Here is a 27,187-nt window from a genome sequence, read left to right as displayed (position 1 = left end):
AATATTCTATACGCAATATTAACAATCAAAAACACAAATTCCACACACCTGGGATTTGTTGGTGCTGTTGGATATGTTAGTGGTCTGGGTGCTCTGCATTTTCCCGCCTGCCTGAGAGGATTCCAAGGACACATCCTGCGACCCTACCCGGTTCCCAGTGGACGGGCGGCAGAGCAGCTGTTTCGGGGTTTTGCACGGTGTCGCGTCGGAATCCTAACACAAGTCACATGAATTATAATGTGACACAGTAATAATTTAGACATTCAATATTAAGAAAGGAAAAAAACTTCAGCTAAGCACTCTCTGGACTAAGTCTAATAAATATTTGGGAGTTAAAGGAAGCACACTGAGGAATTTATAAAATTAACTGCTTAAGTTTTCTTCCAAACATTTAAAGTGGCTTATTCTATCAGAGGGTTTCTGTTCATTGTTAAATCCACTGCCCACGCCTGACCTTGTTAATCGGCCTTGAAGGAGCTCATAGAGGTCCAAGTTTATCTGCATTTTTATTTACAGAAAATGAACCATGGTAGAGTGGAAAGAGCATGGTAAAGAGTGAGGACCTAGGTCCCGGTCCCTGATTCAATGTCTTCAACCAAATACAAAACAGTCACTTTACAAAGCTCAGTCTCTCAAGAGTCTGCGATGACAATCAGCGCTCCCTGCACCGAACACACCGAGTGGACCAGACTTCCCAGAGACACCGGTCTGAGCCCACCTGTTTCGGGGCTGCTGGGGCCATGACTGCTACTCTTTCCTCAGCTCTACCTTTCCCCTCACACTCTGCCCAGCATTTCAGAGACACGTACTCTCAGTCCCTAAGGCGCCCTCTCGAGGCTGTGTCTGCTTTCGCCCCTCTGTGTCTGTGACATCTAGCTCGGCATTCTGTCCTCCACAGCTCTGCTCTAGGAACCACAACTGCCCACAGGTAGATCCTGCATGTGAGCGTTTACGACTCCATTATGATAAACGGTCATCGTCGACAACGAAAAACTACGCCTCTTCCATATTTACAATTTTTTTTTTTTTTTTTTTGCAGTACGCGGGCCTCAGAGCATTGTGGCCTCTCCCGTTGCAGAGCACAGGCTCCGGACGTGCAGGCTCAGCGGCCATGGCTCACGGGCCCAACCGCTCCGCGGCATGTGGGATCTTCAGGAACCGGGGCACGAACCCGTGTCCCCTGCATCGGCAGGCGGACTCTCAACCACTGCGCTACCAGGGAAGCCCTCCTCTTCCATATTTAGATTATTTTATGTTATACACTTAATGAAGCCAATAAAGCCCATTTTATTAATAGATCTTGATTTTAAGTAAACTCAGGATAAGACAGAAAGTAGATCAGGGATTTCCAGGGCACAGGGGGAGAGAATAAATTAGGGACTGCTAATAGGTTTGTTTTTGGGGTGATGGAAATGTCCTGGAATTAGATAGTGGTATAGCTGCACAATATTATAAATATGCTAAAAGAAAACCACTTAAGTTGTACATTTCTAAATGGTGAACAAGAGAGTATATATCCCATTTACATAAAATTTTGAAACAGACAAAACTAATCTATGGTATTAGAAAATCGTAGTGGTGGTTACCTCTGAGGGTAAGATTGGGAATTTACTTGAAAACATCATGAGGGAACTCTTTGGGGTGATGGTAATAGTCTGTATCTTGTTAGGATTTGGTGTTACACATGTGTATGCATTTGTTAAAATTTAGTAAATGTATAATTAAGATTTCCTTATATGTTAATTTTATATCAAAAGAGAAAACTGGACAAACACTGAACTGTGGTTAATGACAAGCACACAACAGTACTTTGTGGGAAGTGTGCTAATGTCTGCAATACTTTGAAATGTATCAAAGAATAAGATGAACTGGTGAATGAATGGACAGCTCTGTGATAAGCCAGTAAAATGTCAATGGTAGAATCTAGTGGTGTATATGGATGTTCACTAAAATCCTTTCACTTTTGGCTGTATGCTTGAAAATTTGAACACAATGTTGAGAAAAAGTATAATCATAGGGCTTCCCTGGTGGTGCAGTGGTTGAGAGTCCGCCTGCCGATGCAGGGGACGCGGGTTCGTGCCCCGGTCCGGGAGGATTCCACATGCCGCAGAGCGGCTGGGCCCGTGGGCCATGGCCACTGAGCCTGCGCGTCCGGAGCCTGTGCTCCGCAATGGGAGAGGCGACAACAGTGAGAGGCCCGCATACTGCAAGGAAAAAAAAAAAAAAGTACAATCATAAAGTTATTAAAATTTCCCAGGAACAAATAAGAAAATGAGCTAGCCTTGTCTCTCTAGATAGAGTTACCCCCAACAGAACTCCTAAGGGTCTAGGTTTAGAAAACAACGTCTTCATACTTACGACGTCACTAGAGCTGGACTGTGTAGCGGAAGAGGAAGACACTGGACCTGATGAAGAGTTTGAAGAGTGTTTACTAACAGATTCCGAAGTTTTACTTCTACATTTTCCAAGGGCTTCATTTTCTTCAGATAGATTATTATTACATTTATCTAACTGCTGAGTATCTACTATCAAGGTAACACCATTTCCTGAAAGAGTGGCAAAAGATTGGAAAACGTTTCTTCCCATTAAGCACACACAACACAGAAAAGCCTCTAATACTCAATCGATGAAAAACTCTTACCATTGCATGAAGGCTCAGGCCTATTCTGCAAGCCCCACTGCTTTGATATCCAGTCTCTATATGTGGCAACTTCATCTGTTACTCTAATTATTCTACCTAATATGCTGCAAGTGTTTAAAAAAAAAAAAGAGGGGAGGTACATTAATTTGAAGATAAGAAGCCACAACCAATTTTGACCCAATGGGCTGATTTTAGTTAAACTTTTACCTCTCCGTTTCGTTGTTGGGATAGTACTTTGCTATTGGCGATACAGCATGACTCAGAACAACGTAGGCATAATCAAAGGCCTGTTTCACTTGCATGGCCCCATATGAACTCCTTCCAACATCATTACCTTTAAAAGAAATATATACATAAGATATTAAAACTTACCGTGGCTTAAAATGAACTAAATGTTTATGAGCCCTCTTCTGGGAGAGCAAGGGCACTCACTATCCTGCTAGAGCGGCACTCAGAATCTGAGCTGTCAGTCGGTCCCACAGCTCCCCAGACTCTATAAACGCGTGCATCACGCATAAATATGTTCTTATGTCATATAAATTGCCTAGATGTCTTCTGGCCCAACAGGACTATCCCATACACAGTCATGCAAATAAAAGAAGTAACTGCCTGGTTTTCCCTAAGAGGGAAACCAAGCTAAATTATAAATACTTATTTTTTGCTTGGTAGGTATACAGACATCTCCTTCACTAAATTATGAGCTTCTAAAAAGCAAGGACCATCTTGCTGAAAAAACCTTTGTGTCCTTTATGTAGGGTAGGCTCCCAGTAAACATTTCCTCAATGAATAAACACAGAACTTTCTTTTTTTTATTGGCCGCACTGCGCGGCATATGGAATCCTAGTTCCCCGACCAGGGATCGAACCTGAGCCCCCTACATTGGAAGTGCAGAGTCTTAACCACTGGACCACCAGGGAAGTCACCACACAGAACTATTAATGTTTATAAGATGGCTCATCAAGCCAGAAAAGGGCTCCTAGGTAACTACTCTATCTCTTAACTCCCTTTCCTTACTCATTTTCAAGGCCAATACATTAAAAGCAAATGCCTAAAAGCATTTCCATTGAAGTCCGATAACACGGAATCTAAATATTTTACAATTATATCGGGAAAAAATATTGCCCAGAAAAACTAGGATACAAGCAAGCAAACACAGCATCATGAAAGCACAGGAGGAATTCATTTTCTGCTCACTTTTAAGCCAACATAAAGCTGGAAAAAGCACAGGGAGACTATGCAAAATTAAAAAGAAGGGGTCCAAAGGGAAACTAAACTATCTCTTGGTACCCTTTCCCTCATGAATTCTGAGACATATGAGCGAGCTCACTCCCTCTAAGGACCTCAAAATCCTCACTTAAAGCGCCGTTTGACACCTGGTTAGAATCAGAAGCAGTGAGGACGCAAGAAAGAAGAAAAATGGCACCAAACTGGAGATGCACAAACCCACCCATATAGTTAATACCCATTCTCCTTTGCCTTTAAGAGTCGAATGGATTCCACTCCCAACTCAACTCATTTGGAAGTATGCAATGTGTTTTCCTGCTGTGTGTGTGTGTTTATGTTCATGTGTTTGCTTATAAAATATTTTGAGGGCTTCCCTGGTGGCGCAGTGGTTGAGAGTCTGCCTGCCGATGCAGGGGACACGGGTTCGTGCCCCGGTCCGGGAGGATCCCACATACCGCGGAGCGGCTGGGCCCGTGAGCCATGGCCGCTGAGCCTGTGCGTCCGGAGCCTGTGCTCCGCAACGGGAGAGGCCACAACAGTGAGAGGCCCGCGTACCGCAAAAAAATATATATATATATATATATTTTGAGGAAAAAAAAAAGACTACTACAAGTTAATGCTTAATTTTTCATCTGAAGAGAGTTTAAAGTACAATATGATGACTGACAATGCCCTTTTCTTTCTTTTTCTTTTTTTGGCCGCACTGCGAGGCCTGCGGGATCTCAGTTCCCCCGACCAGGGATTGAACCCAGGCCCTCAGCAGTGAAAGCGTGGAGTGAGTCCTAACCACTGGACTGCCAGGGAATTCCCAATGCCTTTTTCTTTGAATGTCCATAAATTTACCTAAATTCAATACCTGGTTGTAAAGGATCTTCAATATAAAGCATGGATGGCCTGTAGCCATCTAGCATATTTTTCTGTACTTCATCTTTGGCCACATAGGAACCACCATCCTTTATCCGGATGCCAGTCTTTAAATAATTGAAGTGTCGTCCATATAATTCAAAAAATTCTATTAAGAGAACACCATAGTTTGTATTGGGGATGCAAGCATCTTCCCTGGGATGTAACTAAAATGAGAAGAAAAAGAATTATATTGGACTTTCTCTAAATTCAAGGTGAGGATAATAAATGACATTCTAACTTCTATAAACAGTATTATTATAATTTTGCTTTAGCATAGCAGCCAATAGGTCATGGAGTTAGAGCAGGCTAATCATAATAGCACTTCTGTTATAGACAACCTAAATTAAAGCCCCATGGGTGTGGGGGGACCTGGTGGGGGACAATTTATAAGGCTGAATTTTACAGCTGCCCCAGGATGCTGAGAGCGCGGGCTTGGCCCAACATCAGGGAAGTCATTCTGGCTCACCAGCGAGTCACGCAGTTGGCAACACTGCGCCACATAAGTACGCTCACTGACGAGATTAAGGCTTCTAACTCATCTTAACCAGACAGCAAATCTCAACTCCAGCTAAACTTACAAGAGTAGGTGCTTAGAAGACATTCTTAATTTTGGCATTTGTGTTACTATTTACACCTATGGAAACCACACCATACTTTTGCATGCTAAAATTTGCAGTGAAAAGTCTCAAAAATACTAGAGCACACGGGATTAAAAATAAATATTCTTCCCTAGGGATTTTAAAGTACTTATTTGCTAAATTATAAAAAGGTACCTAGTTTAAAGGGAAAAGTCGTAAGTAATCAAGGGAAACACTCTAATTAGAGCTTGATTTAAATTTTTTCCAAAATGATTCCCAACTGATATATTTTAAAAAATGTTTAGTGTACACTAGTATGGTATAACTTACCTGAAGGAAACTCACTGCCATTAAAAAGAGACTATAAGAACCAATTCCACCTGTAAATACTTCATTAAGGTCCCTCTGTAATAAGAACTGTTTCAATACTAAAACCAAGTATGGTAATACAGGATATTTCTGGAAAAGAAAATTGTATTTTCAATGAATTCCTACATCAATAACAGCTCTAAGCATTAACAGCATATATGGTCTCTAAGTATAAACTGGTCCTTACATTACAAACTTTGGTGGACATATGTAATATACTTAATTTTCTATTTTTAAAACAAGCTATAAAAAAGTAAGCTATAAGTAATTAAGGATTGTCTCCTCACATCTAAAATCTAAAACATGTAGACGTAAATGACAGCAGCCAAGCACTCACTACAGGACAAAAACGCTAGCAATACATATTTTGTGACACTCATTTATGACCATTACCAAATAATATTCAATTGTAAATAGGTAACAGAAACAGTACAGGACAATGTCTCAATTCTTTCTTTTTTTTTTTTTTTTTTTGGCCACACCTCCCAGCTTGCAGGATCTTAGTTCCCCGACCAGGGATCGAATCCAGGCCCCATGTAGTGAAAGCGCAGAGTCCTAACCACTGGACCGCCAGGGAATTCCCATCTCTTAAAGCACTAAATCAGTGGGATTTTGAAGAATCACTTCTTGCAGGTGGCACTCCATAGGCAGACCAGGGTCCTTCAGATGATTCTGCAGAGCCCAGAAGCAGGAGCCATCCTGCCCGCTGTTCTCCATGCGGGCGGGTGAACACACAGACCCACCTTCTGTGCTTTACAAAGAAGGGTGAGAACATCCATGCTGGCCAATAGGGAGAGTGTGAGTCTGTCTGTCACTCAGGCACACACTCATTAAGTTCTCTCCACAAGCCAGGCCCTGGGCTAGGGACGCCGAGGGGAACAAAGCAAGCACAAACATCGAGAAAGAAGTCAACAACCATCACCTAGGGCGGCAGAATTACTAGTGATTTCCACTCTTTTCTTGACACTTACAATGGAAACAAACTGCTTCCATGAGAAAGAAAAAAGTTTAAACTTTTGCAAATCATGTCAAAGTAAGCAAGCACGAGAAACAACAAAAATATGGAGAAATAATCATTTTTAAACACTACAGTTGAACTCAGAAATATAGTCTCTTTAAAGAACAACTAGGCAAATTTCCAACAGAATTTTTTCTGCATATATCCTCTGACCCAGAAATTCCACTTCCGGGAATCTTCCTACAATTTATTAGTGTAAAGAAAGATGTAGGCATGGAAGGATGTCCACCAAGCACTTTCTGTAACAGAAAAAACCACTGGAAGCAACACCGGGGAAGTGCTGCACAAAGCACAATAATCCTGATGAGGGACAAGCATGTAGTCAGTGAAAAGAATGAAGGAACCCTGACTGTGCTGATACAGAAAAACCCACCAAAATATTAAGTTAGAAAAAAAGTATTAGACGTCTTGTATATAGCGTGCTATATTCCTTTTGTTAAAAATTTCAAGAAGAGGATAAAAAGCAAAGAAAAAAAGCCGATGAAGGCACATCCTATGAAGCTGGCCTAAGCATGTAAGGTGTAAGGGTGACTCACTTTTCACTACCCTTTTATACTGGTAAGATTTTTTATCATACGTATTATCCTCAATTTTAAAAAAAGTTTCTTTCTGGTAAAAAGAAACTTTATACACACCCAATACCTCCAAAAGAGTGGGATTACAGATAATATTTCTTTTCTTTTTCTGCTTTTCTATACTCTGCTCATTTATACAAGAATATGTTTACCACAGGAGAGTTAAAATTTTTTCTGACATAAAAAGAAAAAGGTGAACCTGAAGAGCTGCTAAAAAAAAAAAAACATCGTGGGGGCTTCCCTGGTGGCACAGTGGTTAAGAATCTGCCTGCCAATGCAGGGTTCGAGCCCTGGTCCGGGAAGATCCCACATGCCGCGGAGCAACTAAGCCCGTGCGCCACAACTACTGAGCCTGTGCTCTAGAGCCCGCGTGCTGCCACTACTGAGCCCATGCGACACAACTACTGAAGCCCGCGTGCTCTAGGGCCTGTGCTCCGCAACAAGAGAAGCCACTGCAGTGAGAAGCCCGCGTACTGCAACGAAGAGTAGCCCCCGCTCTCAGCAGCTAGAGAAAACCGCGTGCAGCAGAGAAGACCCAATGCAGCCAAAAATTAAATAAATGAATAAAATAAATAAATTTATTTAAAAAAAAACCATTGTGAATGGAGAGAAATGATATTCTACATAAGCCAAAGCAGTTCACAGTTTTAGTTTTGGGAGAAAAAAGCTGATGGGTTTAAGCATGTGAAATGTTCTGAAGATGATGTTGACAAATTCTGCACTATCTGGGAAGAAAACAGAATAAGCAGAAACAGACTTAAACCACTTCAAGGTAAGATAAGGACACCTGCAGGACCTATCTTACAGGTGACTTGGGGATTAAAATCTAGAAAAGGCTCCCTAGAGAGGGTCTTAATCTGAACTCTTGGAGAGAAGTTCTTCAAAAGCTTCCTCAACCCTTAATTCTTACTTGAGGTCACATTATAAATTACTGATTATTACAAGCAGATTCAAGGAAAGTAAAACCACTGCACAGAAAAGAAGCATTTGTCAGCGATACACATATAAAGATAGTTTAGCCAAGTATATCCGAACACCGCCACAACAGAATCTCAAAACACAACTCCATTTCTAACATTTTCACTGAATAAACACTATAAATTCTCTGACCTTGGTAAAATCTTTGATGAGGTCAGCTGCTCTCACACCATTCTGTACATTAAAGCTGATATCAACTTTCACTTCGGTAAAAGAATCTGTTAATTTAATAATAGGTACCTAGAAAGAGAAGACAGGTAAAATTTAGATACTTTAACCAAATCAAATGACAAAATCAGGGGATGGAAGGTTATCAGACTTGAGGTCTTCACCTCCTCATGAGGACATAAAAACACCGAGTATCCTGAACCCTCCGTACCATAGCTGACTTGGCCTTCTAGATATTTTACATTACGTATTTAGCATTAACCTCATGCAATATATTTGTAGTTTCTACTAACTGAGAGTTCTGAAATCAGGTAACAAAAACTTTCTCAACATTAATATACTTTGGAGAACAGTTTCCAACTCAAGAAAATCAAGAATTGTGAATGTCAGCCCACAGCGCCGAACCGTTTCCAATAAGAAAACCGCTAGATTCTTAAGTCACACGCAGTAAGTCGCTGGCCTTTTTGGTCAGTTTTGCAAACAGCCCAAAAAACAACCTAACAAGAGAACTTAAAATGTAAGAATGATTCTCAAATGAAAAATGATAGGATGATTTATATGTGATATCAGGAATTCTTTAAAAAAAAAAAAAAAGCTCTATTTCTACCATGCATTAGAAAACTCAGGCCAGCAAACTTTGTGTACGGAACTGGATTTCCAAATTAACAGCTTTTAATAAAAAACAATACAAGTTGTTTTGCTCTAATAAAACCTAATATGCAAAAATCCAATAGATATATTTATTTCTAAAATGAGCTTCTGTGAAAATTCTTTAATGTCCATTCCATTAGTTAAAATATGACTTGATTTACAAAATTTCAATTAATACAATTCTTCAAGGATACAAAATATGATAGAAAAGCAACAGCTGTACAACTATAAACTTTATCAGATATCCACATTTTTACTTATGTTTTTTATATTAAAAAATCTCTACAGTATTATGTATGATAAATTGAATAATATTTTTTAAAGAAATGTACAACCAGAATAATTCATTTGTCTCACAAACACAACTTTTTATGTACAAACACTGTGATCATGAACAAAAGGAAGGAATAATTCACTCCCAATCCGACGGTGCTCACCAAAATTAAATTTTAATTTTACAAGTTTCATGTATAAGTAACCTAGAGAGTTTAAGATGAAATGCTGAAGAACTTACAGTTGCTTTGTCTAGAACTTTCACCGAATCCTCATCTGCAACCTTATGCTTCCGAAGAGCTTCTTCCAGGGTCCAGAGGGGTAGGTTCTCCCACTTCCCAAACACCACAAGATCGATGTCACTGAACACAGAGCACACCCAAGAGTTGTTTCAAGAAGTGAGAAACTGTACTTAAACTCATTCAAGCTACAGGCAGCAGGTTAGTACAATGGAACTCTATTTCTCACCCTGCCCATGAAGACTAAATGTGTTGGTGAGGACTGTGTTTAGAGAGGAAGTGGAAACTGGTGATTTTAACAACCTCCTCCTTCTCCTGGTCATTTCCCGGGGTGATTTTAAAAGAAGTAACACCTCAAAAACACCAGTTAACGTTTCCTGTTCATAAAGGCTTCTGGTACTAAAAAACTTAAGACCTTCCAAGTGAATGAGGTTAACTGATTGTGACTTACGTTATTAAGTATAAAAAGCAAGATGCAGGCAGTGTATCTAGTATGCTACCATTTGTGTACAAAAGGAAGAAACACACATTTCCTTTTATATGCATAGAATATCTCTGGAAGGATATGCAAAGAACTGGTAATAGCAGCTCCTCCAAGGAGAGAAACTGGGGGAGAGAGGTGGGATCCAGACTTTGCATTGTAATTGTGTGTGTGCTCTTTTCAAATCTGAACTAGGTAAATGTAGTACTGTTCATAACATTTAATTAAATTATTAGAAAGAGTGACTCAGGTTTTGCTGAGGCTCAGAACCTAAGTAAGGAAAAATATTAATGGACTCAAATTGAATATTTTATGGCTTTTGTAGGCCTAAGACAGCAATGGGAAGAATGGAAATTGTTAGGATCCATCCACTTTAACACATTTTAAGTTTGGGTAAAGTAGAGTGAATCAAACTCAAATGAAAAACATGATGGATGCCTAGAGTGCGCTTGAACATTTGTTAAAAGGGTAAATCTCAGGTTGAGTGCTCTTACCACAATAAAAACAAAAACATCATAAATGTTTTTGCTTCGTAAAGACCACAGCATTTCAATTCTTAGAGGACAGGTACTCACTCCTCAAGGAAGTCTTACTAACCCCCAAAATCACCCCCAACACACACACCCCACCCCCAGCTATGGGCCAAGACAGCCCTCATTTTAGAAGACCGAAACAAACAAGAGGCCTGAAAAGACCAAGACTTCCCTCAGAGAAGAGTCTGTACCCTGATTTTCTGAATCAGAACACTGGAACAGGAGCTAATAGTATGAGTTCTCAATAAAAAATGAGAGACCTGGCATTCCAGAGAATACAAAGTTCTAGAGCATAATCAGGTGTTTTACCATAATATGACATTAACATCTGTGTTAGTGGGTTAAGTTACAGGGTTGAGCAGTTATCTGCAGTGATATTCTACTTCAAGATAATTCAAATAAAATACAGGTAAGTGAATTTTTGTTTCATAAACCTGCTTTGTTTCAACTCTTACACATTCAACAGTCAAAGCGCATACACTCTAAAAAAATGTACAATCCCTTATAAGTGCCATAAATGTACTAACCTAGTAGGTAAATACAGGCCAGTTTTAAAACTTCCAAATATCTGGACCTAAAAGAGAAAAAATTGTTATATTAAAATATCAGATGAAAAGCCACCAAGCTACGGAGAAATGCAGGGTTTTGCCACCCTCTACTGGTAATTTTTAGTACTACAAGAGCATTGTTTTTCTAACACCATGCTTTCATGAAGCGGGATCCCGTGGCTTATAGGCAGACATTCGGAATATAGCTTAAACTTATTAGGTTCAAATATGTAGACTTAAATAGAAACCTCTCAAAAGTAATGTTCAGGTCACTAATGTTCCCTGATAATCTAGAGATATAATCACAAATCCTTAACTTTTGTTCTCTCAAAAGGAATCTTCGCATAGATTACTGAATTAGGGTCAGACTGCTTCAGTTCCAGGACAAGTGCCAGCCTGTAGGCCATCTCCACAGAGAACACCAGGCACTGTCATTATAACATCGTGCCGTGGCATAAAATCAGGACGTATCCTATCTCAAATCACAGAGAACAGTGGAAGACTCAGGCAAATATGTGTTTGCAAGTAATTGCAATAAAGGATGAACAATGAAAACAGTTCAACTTTTGAGGTGAGATGGACCCAGGAACCTAATCACAGCCTCGTGCGCCTCATCTGCAAAAAAATTGTGGATAAAATCCCCCACCTCAGAAGGAGGAGGACTGATTTAGATCAGGGTTTCTCAACTTCAGCACTGCTGGCTTCCGGGGCAGATAATTCTTTGTGTTGAGGAGCTGTCCTGTGCATCACGTGATGTTTAGCAACCTCCCTGGCCTCTACTCATTATATGCCAGGAGCACCTCACCAGTCACGATAATAAAAAATGTCTCTGACATTGCCAGATGCCTCCTGGGGGAGAAACTTGTCCCCAGTTGAAAGCTGTCAATCTAGATCACATGGGAGGAACAACGTGGCATACAGTGGCTGCTCAATAAAACATTGCTAGTGTCCTCCCCTCTTCCCTGTACCTACAGTATCTTATTTGAAGCTTCTTTGTTTTGCCAACTGGACCAGAAAAACTTCCCTGGCTTCACCTTTACCAGCCCATGACGGAGTCTAAAGAAAAGCTATACAACACAATGTACAATGTAATGGATTCTAATAAGTTACTTCTTCGAATGCACAAAATTGTACAACAGACCCTCAAAGGAGCCCTAAAAAGTGAGCGTCCACAATAAGAACCACAAATAAGCAGAGGAAATCTTGGGCAAAAGTTTTGTTCACTGGGTGGGAGCTATACTGGGAGGCAAGGAGTGATTAGAAAAAGAGAAGAAAACAGCAGTTTCAGGAAAGTAGAACACACGCCTGCATCAGCCTAGGAAAACGAATTTCAAATGACATAAGAAATTCCTACTTGACATCTTCATTCAGCTGTACACAATTATGTAATGTTCATACTGACAGGCTGGAACAAAATAGTAACAGCGTTTTGATACATCACATCCAAATAACCCACTACTACAAGGAGGCTTTATTTGTCTTTTCTCTCCTTATAGTAATGATTCCCAAAAATAGTTTGCAGTTAGTAGCTGCTATTCAGTACTGCAAAGAAACAGTTTTAAGTAAGTCATCCAATTCAATGCAAATAATTAGGAAGCCCAAAATTCTCAAAGCTGAAGAAAATTCTTTGCTTTTAAAATTTCATTAGATCACAACTCAACAGATGCACATACACAGGGATATTACCACCTAAGCACCCTTCCACCCAGACAGGTACTCACGTCAGCACTGGGCCAGAGTTCCTTAATCACACTCTCGATCCTGTTCACCACCTCCATCCGCATCTTCTCCTCCTCTGGTCTTGGAGACATGTATTCATAAAAATCACTTATTTCTTCATGCAGACTGAAAAAAAAAAGCAGAAAAGTTAATATGAGCGGGGCCAGACTAGTGAGAAATCACTAGCTTAAAAAATCTTCCCTAATTAAGTCTATAAGATAACTCAGCTGATGATTTTACATTCATAGATTTCTCACCTTAATTTTAAAGTTACAATTCATGCTAAAATGGGAACGTACAAAATTTAATCCAAATGCCAAAATAAATAAAACAAGAAATTCCAAGAAGCCTTAATAGAAGTGTACTAGCAGCCCTCACAGCACGTATTTATCTGCCTGTGCAGAATATTTGCCGGGTGCTGGTGATTTTTAAATTTCTTAAATTTCAAGTGTAAGGCCTGGCCTCTGCCTTTACACTTCTGATCCAGTAGCTATGAACACAAGAAGATACAGAATCTAGGTGACAAAGACAAGCTTCCTGGCAGTGCGGATGACCCTCTAACCCCTCTGTAATCCATTCCTCACAGGAGCAAAACAGCGTGTCTTTCATAATGTTTGCTTAGTGAATTAAGTGTCAAATGAATAGGTCAGCCAGTGAATATCAGCAAAGACCTGAAAAGAATGGCTGGCAGACAAGGCTCCACGAAGGAGCTAAGAAGACTTCCAGAGACCGAGAGGTACGAGGCACACTCAGGGAGCACCGAGCAAAGGGCACAGCCTGTGGCGGAGGGAGGAGTAAAGGGAGGAACAGCAGCTGAGAGGAAGGCAGCACCTGATGACAGCAGGCTTTGAACGAAAAGCTAAGAAGTTCAGACCTTCCCCGGTGGTAACGGAACTATTTAAATGCTTCTGAGAGGGACCCGGGAAAGACTGACTTTAAAAATGGAGCATTTTAAGAAGATTCATCTGGCAGTGGCGCAAACAATGGATTGGGAAAGAGACGAGACTGGAGGCGGAGGAATGGCTCATAAATTACTGCAGCTGTAGAAGAACTAACTAGCTGAAGGCCTGGAGGATGGTGGAAGGAAAGAAATGGGCTCCAGAAGCGCCACACACACGGGCACAATGGCTGGGCCGCAGGGCATGACCAGCAATGCAAAGACAGGAGCGGGGACACCTGCAAGGGCTGAGGCCTGAGCGGCTGGGGGCATCAATGAACAAGATGAAAGGAAAAACTAGGCTGGCTGAGGGGCTGGGTGTAGTCAATTACTACTGCAGAATAGGAGAAGACGAAAATAGCATTCCTTAACAAGCTGGCACAACTGTGAAGAGCTACCTCTAGGAGGGAAAACTGAATATAAAACGGAAGGAAATCTGCTAAACTTGTGTTGGACGCAGACAAGGTGGGAGGCCGGGCTCCAGGTAGCTGGAGGTAAGCCAGAGTGAGGTTGTGCTCGTGGTGTCTCAGTCTAGCACAGCTGTGATGGACCAGGAAGCCAGGAGAAGGGCACTAGTTAAATAGCAATGGGTGCCAAGTGCCAGAGGGGAGCATGCTGGGGGCCAGTGGTAGGCAGTGCAGCCTCGAAGCAACAGAATCTGGAAGGAGGGGTGTGCCTGCAGCGGCAAGCCCATCCAGGTCCAGAGCGGGTCCGGGATTCACAGGAAGCTAGAAACACCAGGAGATCCAAAATGGTTCTAAAGAAAGGAAAGAAAAATGTCTAAGTCCCAACCTCCGCCGGCTATAACATTTAAAATGTGGCTGAGTAAGCAATCAACAGTTTCTGCCTCTTCTGATGTTTTATTTTTAGACAGAGTCCAAAAAACTTGAGTTCCAGACTCAGGCTCTGCCTGAGGGCAGCTATGTTCTTTTTGAAAAGCAACTGACACTTTCTGGCCTTGGTGTCCTCAGGCACGACCAAGGGGTTGGCAACAGGGAGCCTTTTCAGCCCCTTCGTTTCAAATCCTGGGCCATTTGGTAAGGAATGATTTATAGCGGCGTTCTGCCTGTTCACTGTGCAATACCACAGAAAACTGGATTTTAAAACTCCAGGGAGTTCTGCAGGTGGAATCAAGTCTTCCTTGGTATGCTTCTAGGTACCCTAGGATCTTCTGATTTACTTTTAAGCTTCCCAGGTTTTAATATATTCTCTAAGGTTATCCCCTTTGGCTTCTTAAAGACAACAGCTAAAATGACTAGTCATTACAGAGTTTACAGCTTGCTTTACTCTTCTGCACTTTTGGCAGGGATGAGGGCCACAAATAAACAACAAAATAAATGGACTTCTTATCTAACTGGATCATTTGCTATGTATCAGAGTTTATTTGTGGTTCGAAAGCATATCACTGTAGAATACTTCCATTTTAACCAATGGAAAAAACCTCCTAAATTTGACTGTTATCTATTCTACAAAGGCCCACTTACACATTTTCTAATTCAAATACAGGCAAAAAATATTTAGCCTGTCTTCCAGTTAATCTTCAAGTCATATGAAACTAAGTAAGAACGCTACCGAGCGCCTATGTTCAGGGCATTACAAGGAAAAAGGCTAGTCACACATGATCCTGGCACTGGGTAGTTTCCATCTAATGATGAAAAGAAATACTCATTTGAAGTAGTTTTGTGATGTGTAATATATATATTCCGCACTGTTCCACCACAGGCAGGTTGCAGATGAACGGGAGTGCTTTCCAATGATGATAGCTTCGGGAAATGGAAAGGGGTTGCCTTGCAAGGTAGTAAGGTCCCCGTCACTACAAGTATAAATAAAAAAAACTAGATGACCAGGAAGCAAACGAAGGTCTTATAAGAGATTTCTGAACTTGGTAAAAAGTGGAGAAGATTCTAAAATTCCTATTTATCACTAGGCTTTTAGGTTTCTAATTAGCACATTAATTTGGAGACAAGATATTACAGTTTTACGTGACAAATCCTTAAATCAAGACTACCCTAAACTTTAAAAATCCATGGAACCATCTTCCCATTTAGGAAAATATGGTTCTACAGCTTATCTGTAGATTTGCATTTGCCATATTGGAAGGGGGAAAGAGGAATAAAGGAAAAAGGGAGGGCTTTTAAAACAAAAACGTACTGGAACAGTAAGAACAAGAGAACCCATCTCAAGCCTGCCAGGGTCATCTCTTTACCCACACCAAACACAAACATCCCTACCTATATCTCGTCTATATTTAACTAGCTACTTATAAAATGCTTAAAGAACTAAGTGAGAAATGTTGGTATATTTAGGAAATAAATTTCCAGTAAAGATTTTTAAATAATTCTGAGGGGCTCTATCCCTGTGGACTGCATAATTTTACTGGCATGGTGCCATGTACATCTAGGGGCTTCAAAAATCCTGAAGGAACTGAATCCCATTTTTGGAGTAACTACTGCATGCCTGGCACACTTCTGAGTGACATGATGACCTAATAAAGGCTGGAAACTAGAGAAACTTTGCAAGTTTGCTTTCACATATTAATGCAACTTTATGCCTCTGAAATCAATGACTCAGAGAAAACTTTAGTTTCTCCCACATCTGGGTCAAAACTCAATATGATTAATTAGTAAATATTGCTGTATGCTACATAGGCAGCCTTACGGTTTCTCATCTTAAATTAATAAAATCCAACTCTCCTGTGATCAAAATTCCTGAGTGATCAAAACACAGTGCCCTCTATCAGGATATCAATGTTTTCTTTTTATAAGATAAAGTGAGCATGAAAGCACACCCACTCCCTGTTTTTAAAGGAAAAGTACATAATATAAAAGCAATATGATAAAGTAGGTGCTGCTATACAACTGGAGAGGATACCACCCCCCAAAAAAACAGAATCAAAATTAATTTGCTGGGGTAAAATTTACACTAATCTCAAAATTAATGCTAATACAAAAATTTAAAGTGACAAGGAAGAAATATCAACAAAAAATAGCTTCTGTATTTTAAAAAGTACAACCCCACAGATAATTTAGGTCAAAACAGAGACATGAAAAAAAAAAAATTGCTTCTGCTCTGAGAAAAGTTCCACCAGGGAGAAATGTTAGCCTTTCAAAATGGCCCTCAAAGGCTCCGTTTCTCTGGCTATCAAAGGGAAGAACTGCTTCACACCCTTTCAGCTGGGTTGCCCAGGGTGGCGGTGTGAGTCTCTTAGGAGCTTCTGTACCCTCAAAACCAGAGGCAACATGGCAGTCTCCCTGATGCCTCCAGGCCAAGGCAGGCAGATCACCCACTGCTGGCCCCGCTGCTCAACACTGCCCCCTGCAGTTCAGCCAAAATTTGTTCAGGGGCTAACCCTGCTTCCTGAGGGACACCTGTCCAGCTTGCAATGTGCCTGAAAACACTGCCACATCAAGGGCAAGCTTTCCAGTTTCCATAACTGAAGTCCTCATTAATTATAACTTCAGATTTACATGAAGGCATTGACAAAGTTCTATTCAATTACTCCCCCCCCCAAATTTTAAGATTAATAATAACCAATTTTGACAAGGACATATGGAAAAGGCACTCACATGCTGTATGTAAAAATATAAATTACTACAACCTCTCCAGAGGTTGTTGTATTAATTAGTGATAAATAATGCTTATATAAATAATTTTTAAAATCCTATTATTTCATTAAAATCAGGATCTGGAAGAGTATCTTATCTGCAGTCCCATGTTTACTGCAGCATTATTCACAATAGCCAAGATATGGAAACAACCGAAATGTACATTGACAGATGAACAGATAAAGAAAACATGGTCTATATCTATAATGACATGTTATTCAGCCTTAAAAAAGGAAATCTTGCCATTTGCAACATAGACAAACCTGAAGGACATTATGTTAAGTAAAATAAGCCAATCAGAGAAAGACACATACTGCATGATTCCACTTATAGGCAATATTTAAAACAAACTCACAGAAGCAGAGAACAGAATGGTGGATGCCAGGGGCTGGCATAGGGGTGTGGGTGGGGAGTTGTTCAATGGGTATACAGTTTCAGTTAAACAAGATGAATAAGTTCTATAGATATGCTGTACAACACAGTGTCTATAGTTAACAATACTGTGTTATGCACTTAAAAATTTGTTAAGAGGGTAGATTTCATGTTGTATTCGTACCACAAAACAAGTGAGGGACACAAGGAAACTTTTGCAGGTGCTGGATATCTATTACCTTGACTGCAGTAATGGTTTCATGGGGGGCTGCGTATGTCCAAACTCATCCAGTTGAATATCTGCATGAAATACGTGCAGGTTTTTGTAAAGCTGTTTAAAAACAAATCCCCTTCTTTTCACCCTTCAGAAATATTTCCATGAGGGAACAAGGATATTCACCACAGCATGATTTAGGATACTAAATAATTGAGAAACAGCTTCGATGTTCATCAATGGGATCCAATTAAATAATCATAGGAGTACTCATTGACCTTCCCTTGAACTATAGCCAATAACCCATTAAAAAGAATGATGAAGAGCTAAATGAGCCGAGAGAGAAAGATCTAAGATTTGTTATGTTTAAAAGAAAGGATCCCTTTCACGTACATTAAAAAGACACACACAGGCACTTCCCCGGTGGTCCAGCGGGTAAGACTCCATGCTCCCAATGCAGGGGGCCCAGGTTCGATCCCTGGTCAGGGAAAGAGATCCCACATGCCGCAACGAAGATCCCGCGCGCCACAGCTAAGACCCGGCGCAGCCAAATAAATAAATAAATTTTAAAAAATAAAATAAAGTAATAAAAACACACACACAAAGAGAGAGAGTCACCATATGTTTCTATTTGCATTACAAGTTTTCTGGAAGGAGAACTGTTAACAGTGATGGCTGTGGGGACAGGGCATGGCAGGAGAGGTAGGGACACTTTAGTTTTTTATTTCATATCACTCTGTATAATCTTGTAATTTTTTTAAAACCACTAGTGCTTGTTTGTCTGCTTTTCTAACAGGAATCATCATTATCTGTTGGGCGAGATTACAGGTCACTTGTCATCGTCTTTATATTTTCCATGTGAAAAATACACACGTGTATTTCCCCAAAGCTTCGCCCCACAGAACATGGTCTATATACCATACTGTTTATGGTGACTAAACCTGGTGAGTGAATTTGGGGCTGGGAAGAGACTCACTTTTTTTAAAGTATACACTGATATATATATAGTCTATCATTTAAAATGCATACACATTAATTACCATTGTATATTTTTATAACAAGGAAAAATATCATTAAAGAAAATTAACACTTAAAGGAAAAAGACTCAGCTTACTCTAATAATCGAGCTTTGCAGACCAAAAAGCTACACACCAGGCAGCTGGAAGACTTGAGCAGAGAGGGGACCCCAAACCCGGGCACGCAGCAACTGACACATGACACAGTTGGGAAGTTACGGCATGCATGATGCAGTGAGTATAGTAGTAAGTTTCTGCTGCTGTCTGACTCACCCCTTCTAGGGACTTAAATCTGTGTGTATATGCAAGACAAATTTCTGGAAGAATACATAAAAACTGCTCGCAGTGGTTTCCTCTGGGGGGAGGGGGTGGGACTGAGGTCTGAGGTATAGGGATTTATACAGCCTTTTGTACTGTTTGATTTTTTTCAAATGCAAGTAGGCACCAAAAGAAGTGAATAACAGCAAGCCCTGAGGCAATCCCTAGAGCAGTCTGAGTGGCATCTTCAGGAGGCTCTAGAATCTGATTTTTACAAAGAAATTGTCACACACACACACACACACACACACACACACACACACACACACGTCGTATATTTCCGGCTGCCGGCTAGACTCCTCTACCTATATGTCACCTCAAACTCATTCAAAATGAAATTCCTTGTCTTCTTCCAAAACCTAGCCTTCCTGCTTGCATTTTCTTCCCTGAGTTATTGTTTCCCCAAAATGGAAACCAAACTGGTCTCCCTGCCCCTAGCTTTTCCCTTCTCTGGGTCATCTTCCACGTGATCACCCTTCCTCAAGCTATCTGTGTCATTTCCTGATGCCTCTTCCCCCCCAGTACAGCCACAAAGAACTGTGCTGGTACACGCCAGGCCTCCTCAAGAGCCCCGCCCTTGTACAGGCAGGCCCTGTGCCTGGAACACCTTTTTACTCAGCCTTTGCGAGCTCCACTAGCACCTCCTCAGTCAAGTTCCCAGAAGCAGTGTCACTTCAGCTCCTCCGCAGCGCTCCTGCCCCTCTAGTCTTAGTCCTACCTCCTGCCCAGCAGTCAATCCAAGCGAGTTCACAGCAGATGCCCTGCTCACAGGCCTCCCTGCTGCGACTCGACTCTCCGAGGCAGCTCTGTGTCCCCAGACCCAGGACACAGTACGGAAAAGCACTTCTTGAGGAAGGGACCCTCAGCTGACATATGTACATCTACCCACACCCACGTCCACATATCATAAAACTTCATGTCAGGCATAGAAGATAAGAATTTTTATTTTAGGCGCTAAATATAGGAGTTCACACAAATAGGAAACACACTTACATACTAGAACACTTGAGAGAGAGTGTGAAAGGGATTTCCTGTCAGGAGACAGCGCAGGGCTTTCGTTCATGTCTCTTAGCCATTTGCCCCCAGACCTATCTGAAGAGGTGAGACGTTCTTCCCTCAAAAAAGCATTAGGAAAAAGTTGTCTTCAAGTAGAAACAAATGCCAAAGGCATTTATAACCAGGGGAACATGAAGCTTCTTTCTTCACAGCTCTATCTCACCATAATTCACTTCCAATATTTTAAAATCCAATTGGCAGTCTTACACTTCAAATAGGGACAACTCAGTTGAGAATTTAACAGTGAGAAGACATGGTATTTGAGGGTCATGTTATCCACAAAAAACAAAACTAACGTAATAAAAACCAAATTTGACAGATTTTTGGCAGTAAAATTATATTTAAACACATACATCAGCATCTGAGATTAAGAATACCAGGTTTTATTTTGGTTGTAATCAAGAGAAAAAACAATAATATATAAAAGCACTAAAGAGAAGCAATTTTAAAAACCCTGAAGTTATAATAAAAATAACTGAACCTGGGGCTTCCCTGGAGGTCCAGTGGTTAAGACTCCCCTGCCTCCAGTGCAGGGGGCACAGGTTTGATCCCTGGTTGGGGAACTAAGATCCCACGTGCCACGCACGTGGCATGGGAAGGAAAGAAAGGAAAGAAAGGGAGGGGGAGGGGGAGGGGGAGGGGGAGAAAGAGGGAGAGAGAGAGAGAGAAAGAGGGAGAAAGAGAGAAAGAGAGAAAGAGAAAGAAAGAAAGAAAGAAAGAAAGAAAGAAAGAAAGAAAGAAAGAAAGAAAGAAAGAAAGAAAGAAAGAAAGAAAGAAAGAAAGGAAGGAAGGAAGGAAGGAAGGAAGGAAGGAAGGAGAAAGAGAGAAAGGAAGAAAGAAAGAAATGTGTCTCAAACTGGCCCTGTAGATACTTCTTCTAAGTTCATACGTTCTCTATGAGAATTTTTAAATTGTGTGTTTTCATTTCAATATTACTCTAATAACATTAGCATGAGCTTGTTCTGGATCATCCAGATGCTTCTCTGGAAACAGAGAGCTGCCCAGGGATTCTCCAGCCCACATGCTGTTGTGTTTACCATCAAGCTAAGGCCAAAGAAGAGGATTTTAATTGGTCTGTACTAACAGTCAAGAACAGGGTAAGACCTGATACATGTATCACACACATATGCCAAATAAAGGTCAAATGGCACCCCTGAACATTTCTACAGTTTTCAGAATAGAGAAAAATGATGAGAGAACTGAGTTGTCACATGGCAAGGTACCAAAGGCATTTCCAGTGCATTCCCAACACCACAGCAGGCAATATCATATTTACATTGAGAGTAGCAATATGATCTGCGTAAAACATCATCTGTCCCATAAATTAATTTTAATTTTATTGATTCTGTCATTTTATCTGTATTTACCTGGTTGTTTTGTTTTTGTAACCTTTTTTAAGCATAAGAAATTTATCCTTGTGTGCATTCTTACATTATAATAAAAATAACTCAAGCTAGGGTGCCAAGAGCAGTCGATGGAGAAAGGACAGTCTTTTCAAAAAATGGTGCTAGGGGGCTTCCCTGGCGGCGCAATGGTTGAGAGTCCGCCTGCCGATGCAGGGGACGCGGGTTCGGGCCCCGGTCCGGGAAGATCCCACATGCCGCAGAGCGGCTGGGCCCGTGAGCCATGGCCACTTAGCCTGTGCGTCTGGAGCCAGTGCTCCGCAACAGGAGAGGCCACAACAGTGAGAGGCCCGCGTACCGAAAAAGAAAAAAAAAAAAAAGAGAGTGAAAAGACAACCAACAGAATGGGAGAAAATATTTTCAAATCATCTATCTGATAAGGGATTAATATCCAAAATATACAAAGAACTCCTATAATTCAACAACAAAATCAAATCCCAATTCAAAAATGGACAAAGGACTTGAATGGACATTTCTCCAAAGAAGAACTATGGATGACCAATAAGCACATGAAAAGATACTCAACATCGGGCTTCCCTGGTGGCGCAGTGGTTGAGAGTCCCGCCTGCCGATGCAGGGGATGCGGGTTTGTGCCCCGGTCCAGGAAGATCCCACATGCCGCGGAGCGGCTGGGCCCGTAAGCCATGGCCGCTGAGCCTGTGCGTCCGGAGCCTGTGCTCCGCAACGGGAGAGGCCACAACAGTGAGAGGCCCGCGTACCGCAAAAAAAAAAAAAAAAAAAAAGATACTCAACATCAATAGTCAATTAGAGAAATGCAAATCAGTGCCATCAGATTACTTCAACCCATTAGGATGGCTATTATCAAATAAACAGAAATTAACAAATGTTGGTGAAATGTGGAAAAATCGGAACCCTCCTACATTGCTGGTGGGAATATAAAATGATTAGCTCAGGTGGAAAACTGTGGCAGTTCCTTAAAAAGTAGAATTACCATATGATGCAGCAATTCCACTCCTAGGTATAAACCCAGAAGAACTGAAAGCAGAAACTCAAGATACTTATACACCAATGTTCATAGCATTATTCACAATAGCCAAAAGGTGGAAACAAACCAAATGTCCATCAACAAATGAATGGATAAACAAAATGTGGAATATTAGTCGGCATTAAAAACGAAGGATAGGGCTTCCCTGGTGGCGCAGTGGTTGAGAGTCCGCCTGCCGATGCAGGGGACACAGGTTTGTGCCCCGGTCTGGGAAGATCCCACATGCCGCGGAGCGGCTGGGCCCGTGAGCCATGGCCACTGAGCCTGCGTATCGGGAGCCTGTGCTCCACAAACAGGAGAGGCCACAGCAGTGAGAGGCCCGCGTACCGACAAAAATAAATAAATAAATAAATAAATAAATAAAAACGAAGGATATTTTGATGTATGTCATAACATGCATGTTAAGAACATTATGCTAAGTGAAACAATAAGTCAGACACAAAAGGACAAATATTGTATGTTTCCACTTATATGAAGTACCTAGAATAGGCAAATTCAGCGGGAAAGCAGAACAGAGGTTAGTTACCAGGGGCTGGAGGGGAGGGGGGAATGGGGAGTGACAGTTTTAATGGGTAGATAGTTTCTGCTTGGAATGACGAAAAATTCTGGAAACTGATAGTGGTGACGGTTGGACAGTGATGTGAATGTACTTAATGCCACTGAACTGTATACTTAACAATGGTAAATTTTATGTTATGTATATTTTATCACAATAAGAAAAACTTAAGCTAACACTGGATATCTGCCAAAAATATTTTATGAAGATCTTAATCTGAGAAACACTGCTACAGAGTTAGAATTAAAAATTAAACCATTTATGTAATGTTTAAAAATATAGACACCAATGGTATATATTGCTATGGATGTAAACACAGAAGCATAAAAACATCAGCGTTGCAAGAGTGGTTACCTCTGGGAAAGGAGGGAGGTACATGGGAGGTATGCCAAACAGTGTTCAAGTGTACCTGAAAAGTTATATTCCTTATGTAAAGGGAAAAAAAGAAGAAAAAATGGAAGAAAAGAAGGGAGGGAGGGAGGGAAAAAAGGGAAAAAGTCAAATTTGTTAAATCCAGATGGTGGGGACTCAGGGGTTCACTGCTATTCTGTATCTTCTCCATATGTTTGAAATAGTTAATAATAAAAATGTGAAATGACTAAGAATCAAAAGTTTACATAATAAGGAATTAAAACTTCCTTTAGCCATTCTACACAATGAATGAGCAGACAGCCCAGACACAGGCCACGTTCCCAATTTACCATCAAGAGCACCTTCTACTTCCCATCTTCCCCTCTCCCCATGGATCTAAGCTGCCACCAACAAGCAGTCAGAGTTGTCAATCAGCATTCACTAGCCAGACTTTTCTCTCTCTCACTCTGAGACCATAATTGGTCTTACAATTTTTGCTTGCCTCCAAAATTGCAAGTTAAAAAAACACTAATTCCCATTAGAATTAATGTAAAAACTGCAGGATTGCTACATACAATTAAATTCATACCAGGCTAGTAGTAATACAGTTACGATTGGTTCATAATTACTTACTGCAGGTAACTGAAAATTGTCAATAAAAGGCAAAAATTCCCAAACAAGCCAGAACTTGGAAGCAACTGCAACTTGGAGCTTTGCTACTTCGCCAGTTATATCAAAAGTGTACAAATAAGATCAGGGTAGAAATAACCCTAGAGCCATTCATAGTCATTCTTTCTCTCTCTCTCCCTCTCCCTCTCCCTCTCTCTCTCTCTCTCTCACACATACACAACACACAATTAGATCTTTTTTTTTCTTTTAGCCAAAACACTATTTCCATGTAAGTATGGGAGATGTAAAAGTACACCAGGCTCAAAATGACACTAAGAACCAAAAGAGGGAACACTCCTAGGTATCTATCCAAGGGAAATGAAAACGTCTACCCACGCAAAAGCTGTTCGTAACAGCATTATTCACAATAGCCAAAAAGTGGAAACAATCCAAGTGTCCATCGATTGATGAATGAATAAACAAAATGTGGACACACTGAAATGTTATTCAGCCACATACAGGCATGATACATACTACAACATGGATGAACCTTAAAAACACGCTAAGTGAAAGAAGGCACACACAAAAGGACACCTAAGCTATATAATTCCATTTATATGAAATGCCCAAAATAAGCAAATCCATAGAGATACAAAGTAACTGCTAGTGGATATGAGGCTTGTTTTGGGGGTGATGAAAATATTCTAAAACTTATTCTGATGATAGCTGCACAACTCTGTGAATATACTAAAAGACATCTGAACTGTACATATCTCAGTGAGGCTATTATTAGGGAAAAAAGAAAAAACAAGGACAAGCTGCCATTACAGACCCCAAAAGATTCTGCCTCAACTTGTATGTCACCACAAAGCAAAATAAGAGGAATAGGAGAGTCTATAAGTCAATAGAAAGAAGACTTGTATATCCAGGTAGTAAATGACTTAACACAAACCCAAAACAAAACAACTTGACATTTTACTTAGCACATGGACCAAGGTAACAGGCAAATTGTTACGCTTTTTGAAATACTGAAAGACCCAAAAAGGACCTAGGGATCCCAGGGTCAACATGTATCTAAAGCATTCAGAACTTTTTTTTTTTTTTTTTTGCGGTACGCGGGCCTCCTACCGCTGCGGCCTCTCCCGCTGCGGAGCACAGGCTCCAGACGCGCAGGCTCGGCGGCCATGGCTCACGCACCCAGCCGCTCCGCGGCACGTGGGATCTTCCCAGACCGGGGCACGAACCCGCGTGCCCTGCATCGGCAGGCGGACTCTCAACCACTGCGCCACCAGGGAAGCCCAGCATTCAGAACTTTTAACGCAACATCAATCTAATCCGGGAGTCCCAATAGCTTCTCCACATGTCATTAGAGAGTCCATGAATCTGCGCCTGCCCACCTCAGCTCCCTCCTGGGCACTGCTGGTTTCACAGGATAATCCTCAAGCATCCACAGAAAGTCAAAAACAAAAAAACAAAAACAAAAACTCTTTTCACCATTAACTTCCCTAACAATGAGCATATATTATATGTCCTTAAGTCTACCATTACTTAGGGAGTCTTGTCTCATTTTACGGAAAGTTATATAATCTGAAGAATAACTCTTTGACATTCTCCATTGGAAGACACAACCACCCATTTCTGGAACTGCTGAACCCCTCATGTAATTACCTCTTTCCTCGGCATATGATCTTCTGGTCAAGGACAAACTGCCAATGTTCTAATTCAGTGGTGCCAAGTTCATTATTACCTCACCTTCAGATAAGAAAGTGATACGCCTGAGAAAAATCAGAACATTAACACACTAGAAACTTCAAAGTAGAATAATAATACAGCGAACACATTTACACATACCTCAACAAACACACACACCAACAAACCCATGGGGCAAAAATCTCACAACCACTATTCCATGACAAAAATAAGTAAACGGATAAAGCCCAAATCTACTTGGGGGTAGCGGGGTGCAGGGTAGGAGCCTGGGAGCCTTCAGAAAAGCGGTAACAGTTTCCCTCATGCACCGTTAACCTTCACAGTCTTTCTAACACATAATGAGACCAGCAATTTTACTTTGAGGAACACAGATGGAGAAACTGGCTCAAAAGTAAACAACACTTATAAGTATGTTTCTCGTGCTTTATTCACAACAGAAAATGAAAAGCAACTTAGATGTCCAATAACAAGGGCGTGCTTTAGTAAACCCTGGTATATATAGTTATGTAGGAAAATATGGTCTACCCTCTCCAAAAAACACTGCATCGTAGACTATGTAAATACACGGAAAAGACCATGCAAAATGTAAACTAGGAGAAGCAATAAGATCTTTCAAGTAGAAGAAAATTGTATATTAAATTGTATATTTTTAAATGGATCTTTTACAATGACACTTAAATAAGAGTTTATGGAGACTAATATTAGTTGATAATTTTTAATGAAGAGCTTCTTTGAAGTGGCATATTTGTTGTTATTGTACAGTCAAGTTGATTGAATATACAACGTAAAGTTTCTAACACTATTATGAAAGGCAAGCACCAAAGAAAATGCGGAACTCATCAAATTCTCTTGATATTTCTTGCTGTTTTGACACAATTATTCTGGCTACCATTATCTGTTAATCATCTTCACATCACTAACCTAATTCAGCGTTTTTTATAAACTATTTCCAAGTCAGCAGCCAGCACAATGGCACTGGGCATGAAGACATTCAGGGTATGCGGAGCAAACCCAAAACACTCCTCAAATTTTTGACAACTATAAACAAAAAAATTGCTCTGCTACTCTTGTGTCTTCACTGAAATATTTGCAAATTCAGTGAAGTCCAGAAAATTCTCCTGAGTTCCCCTCCT

At 40.7% G+C, this 27,187-nt stretch overlaps 1 protein-coding gene across 3 annotated transcripts in view; it reads right to left on the bottom strand.

Annotated features, from left to right (window-relative positions):
* The window catches only part of TENT4B (terminal nucleotidyltransferase 4B), a gene marked incomplete at its 5' end in the record, with an annotated part of 61,349 nt that overhangs the window by 3,686 nt on the left and 30,476 nt on the right, over positions 1 to 27,187 (bottom strand). The window contains 10 exons of one of the 3 annotated variants that reach the window (XM_082677960.1): positions 49 to 213; positions 2,359 to 2,546; positions 2,642 to 2,745; positions 2,849 to 2,975; positions 4,722 to 4,935; positions 5,680 to 5,808; positions 8,422 to 8,529; positions 9,623 to 9,743; positions 11,162 to 11,208; positions 12,904 to 13,027. In XM_082677960.1, coding sequence (XP_082534086.1) covers positions 49 to 213; positions 2,359 to 2,546; positions 2,642 to 2,745; positions 2,849 to 2,975; positions 4,722 to 4,935; positions 5,680 to 5,808; positions 8,422 to 8,529; positions 9,623 to 9,743; positions 11,162 to 11,208; positions 12,904 to 13,027 — 1,327 coding nt within the window. The remainder of the gene's footprint in view (positions 1 to 48; positions 214 to 2,358; positions 2,547 to 2,641; positions 2,746 to 2,848; positions 2,976 to 4,721; positions 4,936 to 5,679; positions 5,809 to 8,421; positions 8,530 to 9,622; positions 9,744 to 11,161; positions 11,209 to 12,903; positions 13,028 to 27,187) is intronic. The other 2 variants (XM_082677961.1, XM_082677962.1) reach the window with 2 other exon arrangements.

This window comes from Grampus griseus (assembly GCF_964374135.1).
Source record: "Grampus griseus genome assembly, chromosome: 19".
NCBI classification, from domain to species: domain Eukaryota; kingdom Metazoa; phylum Chordata; class Mammalia; order Artiodactyla; family Delphinidae; genus Grampus; species Grampus griseus.
This window is presented reverse-complemented; position numbering and strand designations above follow the sequence as displayed.